This window comes from Lycium barbarum, chromosome 1, assembly GCF_019175385.1.
Source record: "Lycium barbarum isolate Lr01 chromosome 1, ASM1917538v2, whole genome shotgun sequence".
In the NCBI taxonomy this organism is placed as follows: domain Eukaryota; kingdom Viridiplantae; phylum Streptophyta; class Magnoliopsida; order Solanales; family Solanaceae; genus Lycium; species Lycium barbarum.
The window spans coordinates 42313737-42322437 of record NC_083337.1 but is presented as its reverse complement, the minus strand read 5'-3'; the positions used below and the strand labels follow the sequence as shown (position 1 = coordinate 42322437).

The following is an 8701-nucleotide window of genomic DNA, read 5'->3' as shown; positions in this document are numbered from 1 at the left end:
AATTGTGAAATGAAAACAGATAGGCTGTAGACTGTAGTTGTAGGTGACGCGCTTTAGGAATTTTATTTGAACGGCCAATTTCCAGTCATAACAACAAAATTAATGGTCTACTGTAATGACTCTAATTAATTTATTGCTTTAATATAAGCTCATTACCAAAAACGAAAAAGTTAAAATAAAATATCAACAATTAGGCCATGAGAATTTTTCAATTTTTTTGAAAAACACCTTTCACTTTATTGAAGTTTTGTATTTGAAATTTAAAAAACATCTACAAATCTGTTTTCACTTTCAGTATATTCAAACAAATAAATATTTTCTGCAAAAATTATAACCAACATAACTTCATCTTTTAACTCTAACTTCAAAATTCCAAATAAAATGAAAAATATTTGATATTCATGGTCAAACGCCTACTTATGCTGCTTCTGATAAAATAGGCAGCCGATTTAAACAACTGAGGGAAGAATCTAGCTTTACATGAATGCACGGAAAACGTGAATTGTTTTTATGAAAAAATCCCCACATAATTTTTTGTTTGTTCCATCGAATAAGTAAAGGTTTTTTGTTTGTTCCATCGAATAAGTAAAGGGTACAAATAAAGATCTCATATTTGGCACGGACAAAAAAATTTAGGTGGCACGTTAAGACTGCCCAATATTTCTTGTTTGTTCTATCAAAGAAGCTCTATACTGAATCGAATTTTTTTCTTTCAAATGTAGTTGTTTGAAAAATTAGATATAATTGAGTTGCTTCAACTTAGTACACCACATTACTCCTCTCCCATTATGTCCCACTCTTTACCCATGCCAGTCTCTTTTATGACAGTCTCATATTGTTGTCAGTGGATTTTTCACCTTGTATAGTTTTTGTCAATCTTCACCTCATGATTCATGAGCTTGTTTTTAGGTTAAGTCCTATTGCATTTTTTTAATCATGTTATCAAGGTTAAACTTCTTTAAATTCTTAGTTTATCCAATATTAGATTCGCCATATTATATTGTTCTACGCTCCAAATGTCTAGTCTTGTTCATGTATGGATGTTAAGAGTCTCATAATGGTTGTGACTTGTGAGTTAGTTATTTAATCCCTTATATATTTTGAACAATTCTCATCTCATGAGCTAACTTTTGAAGTTGAGTTAGACATAAAGTAATATTTTCTGAATTGTTTGTACAACACTAACATATTTAGTGTAATCTCACAAGTGATATTTGGGGAGAGTGATGTGTACACGTACCTTACCCCTAACTTGAGAAGGTAAAAAAGTTATTTTCGATAGACTCTTGACTCAAGTAACGGATATCAAAACAAGTTAAAAGAAAATACATTAGTGAAAAGAAGTTATATTTCAAAAATAGAAAATAAAATAATACTCAAAACTATGACTCCCAATTGAATTATTGTTTTGGCCCCCTTTTTTGTATTTAGAGATAATTTACTAATTTATATGCTATCATTTCATTAGTCATAAAGATTCTTATTGTTTTACAAATTTTTTAGAAGTATTATATTTATTGATCTTCTGTAAAAGGAATCGTGCACCTAAAAAACAGTTCAGCAATAACGCCTCCCCAGTCGCCGTGACTGAGCTGTTAGTTCAACGGCTCGATTCCTCCGCCAGCTGTCATTTCCTTCCTTTTTCCCGCCATAATTATTTCACTTTCCCTTTCTATCAATTCATCGAAACGGCGCAAATTAGCAGCATCATTAAGGCTTTTGTTCTCGCCGTCGTTATCGCCGCCGTGGCCACGTCAGCACAGGAGGTTGCTTTAGCTCCAGATCCGTCACCGGACGCCGGAGATGGCTTCTCCGTGGCGGTTTCCGGTGCTCTGATCGGAACATCTCTACTCTTCTCTCTGTTCGCTTCATTGAGGAATTAAAAGCAATTTAATTGCTTCGATGTGATTGGATTTGGAGGTTTTATTGTAATCGAAATGCTATTATTCGATTGATTCTTTTGCCTTTGTACATGGAGTGTTATTGATTAATATTAATTTTCGTAAAAATATTGCCTGTGGATTGTGGTCGCGTTTTTTTTTTTTTTTTTTTTTTTTTGTATATCTTAATTTTTGTTCAAATGGACTTGGATTAGCAAACAGAACTTGATCTGGGATTATTGATGAACAAAGGCGTTTACACTGTTTTACCCTGCAATGTTCTTAATCTGCTTTTTTTTTTTTTTTGGGTACAAAAATATTAAAGTCGTTCATAAGCTTCATTGCTAAAATCTGCTAGGAGCAAAAACTCCATATACTTAATCGCTTCTTCCCATATTAGCAAATAATGTAAAATGAGAAAAGAACAGAGGTTATAGACTGTTCTAGTTGTAGCCTTGTAGGGGAAACACTTTGGGAATTTTATTTCAACGGCCAATTTCCAGTCATAACAACGAAGTTTAATGTACCAGTTTTGTTAATTTCGCTTTGACTAACCAAGGCAGCCTCCTGCTGGAATGACTCTGATTAGTTTACTATTTTAATAAGAACCATGTTACCAAGAAAAAAAAAATCAAAATAAAATATCAATTACTAAAAACAATTATGCTTCTTGTGATAAATAAAATAATAGACAGCCGATTTGAAGAACTGCGGGAAGAATCTAGTTTTACATGAATGCGCGAAAAACATGACTAAAAAATATCTCATATTTGGAACATACCAAAAAGTATTGGGTGCACGTTAAAACTGCCTAATATTTGTTTTTCCTTTCAAATGTAACGTTTGACAATGGGAAGAATACATTAAATCACCCTAAGTAGGTGTTTGGACATGCGATTTCATCTCATGAGATAAAATCAGCGTTTGGACATGTGCTGATTTCATCTCATGAGATGAAATCCCAAATCATCCAAAAAGGCATGATTTTAAAAAATATAAATATAAAATTTGACCCATACGTTTATATTTTGTAAAAAAAGACCCATAAGTTGGTAGATATATTTACCAATCATGTTTACCAACCATATGTTGGTAGATATATTGTTCGTACCATGTGCGAGGATTATATTAAAGAGTAGTTACATTACTATTCATGTTAAATTTTCCTTTTTATTGAACTAAAGTCAATGATGTTGTATTTTTTAGAAAGGTCTTCTAGTAGCGTATTAATTTTATTATGAACTATGATTTACTCATTTGGTAAGATTATATAAGAATTGGAAAATTTTTGATGGTTTTCACAACTTGTGGGATTTTTATACTTATAAAAAAAACTGCAACTTAAGAAATCCAAATTACATGTCCAAACATGATTTTATCTCATGATTTCATCTCATGTCCAAACGGCTCCTAAGTTGTTTCTAAAGCTCACTTTAACAATTTAACTTTACGGGTAACTTTTTAAAACTTTTAAATTTAATACCTACTTAAAAGTACAGAATCACAATTGTAGTGGCAGGTGTTCTACCCGCACCTCCACGTGTCCAAAAACTCATTTTTTATATTTTCAGATTTTTTTTTTCCTTTTTGGTCCTTCACTACAACCCATAAGTTGAAGCACAAACTTTCCGGCAGCGAATTGAAGGAGAAAAATGGGGAGGATGAGAGTTAAAAAGTTAAATTCTTCTTAAAATAACCCACAAGTTGAAGCACAAACTTTCCGGCAACGAATTGGAGGAGGAAAATGGGGAGGATGAGAGTTGAAGAGTTAGATTCTTCTTAAAATGTGTTTACTTTCTGAGAATTTTATTTCACCAGCGAATCGACAACAGCGTTATTGCGTGTACGAGTAGCTGATTTTATTTATTTATTTTATTTTGTTATTTATGGGCTTACTTTCTGTTTGGCCATAGGAGTACCATTTAACATTTGTGTTAAACAAATAAACAATGTATCACTCGTTTTCTACTTTTATTTCCTCTGTTATGCGCCTATAGAAGGGTAGAACCACTTTCTTTGGAATCCGCGACTTAAGTAGCACAAAAAATAAAAAGTTGAACCAAACTAGTATAAAAAAAAAAAACATAAGTAGTATTCACGCACGAAATTCGTGCGTGAAAGGACCAAACTGCAAAAATGCAGCTTGACCCTTTCACGCACAAAATTCATGCGTTAAAGGACCACTTGCAATAATACCATATACTCCTTTCACGCATGAAATGTAATAGGATATACTCCTTTCACGCACTAATTTCATGCGTGAAACCATTTTGCCTTTCACGCATGAATTTAGTCCGTAAATGGAGCATTATTTGACCGTTTTAAAGGATCAACTTGCAATAATACCATATACTCCTTTCACGCACTAATTTCATGCGTGAAGCAGCACAGTTTTTTTTTTTTTGTCTTACCTTTCAAATCACATTTTTTCCCATACTTTGGGCAAAGATTAGTCATGTTTCAAAATCCCAAAATATCAATATTTTATATAAAACTTAATATCTTTTTTTGCGTACAATAATGTCGGCTCATTACATCAAGTCCACCTAAACGTTTGGATAACCGTTTTAGGGGTTCTAAGGTGCCCCGAAGTAAGTTTTGAAACTTGTCTATTTATAGGGTTTTGATTTAAGTGTTTTATTATATTTGAATGTTCAAATATAAATATTTGATTTAATAATAATTCATCCAATACGAGAGGTTTATACTAATTTAAAAATAATTCATTCCATCTAATTACAATACTAATTCAAAGTAATACAATAATAATACAATTTTCAAGTTCTAGAGACTCTATTACTTCGAGAGGTGCTTGTACTACCACGGCCTTGTTGCCCACAGGAACGCTTGTCATGGCCATATTGCTTACAAGTAGAGCACTTGCGAGAATAAGTTCTTTCACTAACATCCATTTGATTGGGTCTACGACTTCGTGAGTTAATGCCCAATTTCCTGATGTAATCCTTGTTAGCAACCATCGAAAACGGCTTGTTTGGCCAATAAGCTTCATTACCAAGTGGGTGGTGTTATACCCCATTTTAACCGGAGTTAACGGAGTACAACATATTGGTGATTCCTATATTGCTTGTTTTAAGGAGTCGCCACCTAATTGATTTTATGGTGAATTAGGACACCTGATTATTTAACTAAGGTAAAGTTAAAACTAAACCTCTGTTAATGGTCTGCTTAACCAGTGTGATTCTAGGTAAGGGTTCTATATCATCCTAAAGGGAAGGGGTTAGGCATCCTTTAGAATCCGTTAAACACGGTTATCCGGTCAAACTTAGGTTAATTAATCAATGTTGGATATAGTATTTAAAATTTTTTAAAGAAAGCTTATGCAAATAAGACTTGTAAAAATATAACAATTTAGGCAAAAAAGAGGATTTTTAAAATGTCATTTTTGTTTATAAAGAAATAAGATTTTAAATAATAATGTTGTTAAAATGTGGGACTAATAATTCGCGTAAGGAGGATTTTAGAATACTATTCAAAATAGAAGTTTATAAATGTTGCTAAGATTCAACATAAAATACTAATATAACTTATTAAAAGGATAATAATTTGTATAAAAGGAGACTTCAAATATCATAAAATTTATAAATATTGTTAAGGTTTAAACATAAGAAAAAAATGCTGTTTAGAATGAAATTTGTAGGAAATATAATAATTCGCGTAAAAGAAATTGCAAGTGCCATATAAAATAACTTATAAATGTTGCAAAGATTTTAAATAATGCTGCTAATAAAAAATAAAGAAAAACTCACATGAAATATATGTGCAAAGAAGACGCGGGTTTGCATAATGCCTTGACAAAATATTTGAAACAAACTAAGCGATGATATATTGATTGATTTTGCGTTTTAGAAATTCAAAAAAAAAGATCTTTAATTCCTATTTGCATGTTAGTGATGTTTCAAAATTCTCAAGATAATAATATGTGAATCTTTTAATTTCGAAAAATATGAAATTAGGCTATTTGCAAATCAGTTATTATAAATAAGATAAATATTAGATGCTTATAAATAGTTTTGACATAAAAGAAAAGCACACGACTTATGGGATTGATCGTTAGTTTTTTTTTTTTTTTTTTTTTTTTACCTAACTACCCCTTTACTAACCTATCTCTATTAATCCTCAATAGTTCAACTGAGCTAAGGAAAAGCAAAAAAAATAAAAAAAATACGAAAGTGTTAGTCAAATAATACATACAAGTTAAAGGCATAAAATAAAACAAAAGGGGCATAAATAAAATTAAATGGGCTCGGCCCATTTTGAAATTGCTATTTGCTGTTGGGCTTCGGCCCAGCAGCCCTTTTGGATCTGGGCCGCTGCTGGGCTTCGGCCCAGCATTTTTATTGTTGTTGTTGCTGCTGTGGAATTGGGCCTCTGCTTTTCTAGACTGCTGTTGGGCTGGACGCGGAGAGTATTATGTTGGGCTTTTGGCCCAACATCGAATGTGGAGGACGAGTCCTTGGACTCACATGCGATGGTCGTGCATAAGAATGAAAGGAAATGGATTAGTATATAATAAAAAGACTACGACCTAAATAAAGAAACTAAGCGTACTGATTGGATTAGCACATAACACAATAATAGGACATTTAGAGAAAATGTTCAAGCTCAAGTAAGCTAATAATAAAGAAACGACTGAAGCCCGTGTGATCTGTTTCATATCATTGAATAACTTAGGCCCCAATGAATAGAGAAAGGAATTCCCAAAATCATCAACACTTAATAGTAGGACTAACTATCTAGGATGATACCTTCGATATATGTTAGATATACCATCATATACACGTTACGATAGATATACAGAGTTGAATATACTCTGTGTATATGAGTATATACCCTTGATATACCACCAGAATTTTAATCACACAAGAGGAGAAACAAATTTAGAAAAATCATGCTATTTCCCTTTAAAGAAACCCAGGATCATGTCTCATTAAATCAGCATAATGAAGAGGCAGTCTTTAACCAAACAATCTAGTTTCATGCAGTTTTAGACAATAACTTCCCTTCACATGTTCAATTCAAATCAAACAAACTTGACAACACATCACACAAGCAGGGTCTACAGACCAACAAAACAGACATTGCCAACTTGACAGAGACCTAAGCGAGGCAGCAACCATGTGAAAACAAGTTATGCTCTCAGGAAATGTGTCAGATCAGCTTTCAAAAAAAACAACCAATTGACTAATCATACTTTCGCTATCGAATCTGTTTCAGGGTCAGTGAATGTAAACAGTATGGTCGTATGTTTATCATTACTCAAGGAACAACAAAGGAATGAAAAAATCTAGACATCAGGTTCATGACTGAAACAGACAACATCACTGATCGAGATGAGGTGTCCTAAAATCCATATGATTCATACAGACAAACACATTTGGACAAAGCCTGAACAAACTTAAACATGCTTGTAATCATCTTAATAGGCACATAATCAGATTTTAGCATAATCTAGTCAAATCACAAAGCATGTTGATACTAGACCAATTATATAATTTGAGCAGTATGAAAAGCTAAGCTATAGACACACCAATGACTACAATAACTGCCAGCAGGTTAACTACTGGGCTAATATAATCCATACTTAAACCCAATAGCAATTGAACTAAATTAAACCAAGTAACACATAAGCCTAAGTCCAATGCTATGACATATATGCGTAGTATCAACCCCCTTCATAAATTTAAATGACATAAGCTTGCAGGAGACTTGCTCAATCACACCAGTTGAGTCCACAGTGCAGTCATGTTCATTTAAGATTGTTTAAGCTATAAATAGCACATAAGACATGATTATTCAAGTGCATTAGCATACTTAGCTTAATAGACTAAGATGAGGAAAGCATAAAAAGCGCATCATTATTCAATACTACATTACTTTGCAATGAGGAAATGACATGTTCATACATCCGAGGAACTGGACTAACATCGACTAGTATTCAAACATGTGTGAATTTAGATTCGACACAATCATTAGCCCAAAAATATAAGAATTTAAATGGCACTATATTAGACCACACCAGCTAACTAAAGGCGACATACCATAAACATGGCTTGACTATACAAACTGAATCAACTAACACAGGAGCGTATCAAACTTAGCGTATAAACACGTGAAAACTGCCAAAAAAAAACTGGAATCAACTAAATAATGAAGAATTGTTCACAAGCTAAACTAAGTTATCATAGAAAACAGGCTTAACCACACAGGCAAACAAACACAGAAAAAAAGCTTATCTATTAAACTAAGTCAACTTGACTAAACTAACATGCTTGAATCACGGAATAACAGACCAAAATAACACAAGGCAACCAAAAAGTGCGAAAGAAATTTAAATAAAAGAAATGGAGGATCACCTGCTTTGAGTGCAGCGAAATGGGTGCAGGGTTTCCAATCCACACTCGAAAACTATTAGATCTGAGCTTGTGGCGCTCGGATTCGCGGCAGCAACAAGGGGAATGAAAAATAGAAAAAATTGATTTTTGGGTTCTTGACTTACTAAAAACTAATATTTTTTAAAAGATTCAAGGCGACTCCAACTTTAAATTCTTGGGGGGGGATTTAGTGAATCAAAACAAAAATTCTATTTTTCTTTGGGGGTTTTCTGACCTCTTCGTCAGAAAGGTTTTTTTTTTTTTTCTTTTCTTTTTGTTCGTGTTTTTCTCCTTCGTTCTCCCTCTCTCCGTTCCTCGATTCAACTCCCTCTTTCTCCTTTCTCCGATCTTCTTTTTATAGGGTTGTTTTTGTTTTGTTTTTGCGCTGAAGACAGAGTGAGGAGGAGCGGGGGAGACAAAGTTAAGTGG

General features: G+C 33.1%; 1 protein-coding gene across 1 annotated transcript in view; it reads right to left on the bottom strand.

Moving 5' to 3' along the window:
- Positions 1 to 808, bottom strand: part of LOC132611546 (DNA-directed RNA polymerase I subunit 1-like) — a 7140-nt gene extending 6332 nt beyond the window's left edge. The window contains exon 1 of the mRNA XM_060325969.1: positions 777 to 808. Coding sequence (XP_060181952.1) covers positions 777 to 808 — 32 coding nt within the window. The remainder of the gene's footprint in view (positions 1 to 776) is intronic.
- Positions 809 to 8701: the final 7893 nt, after the last annotated feature.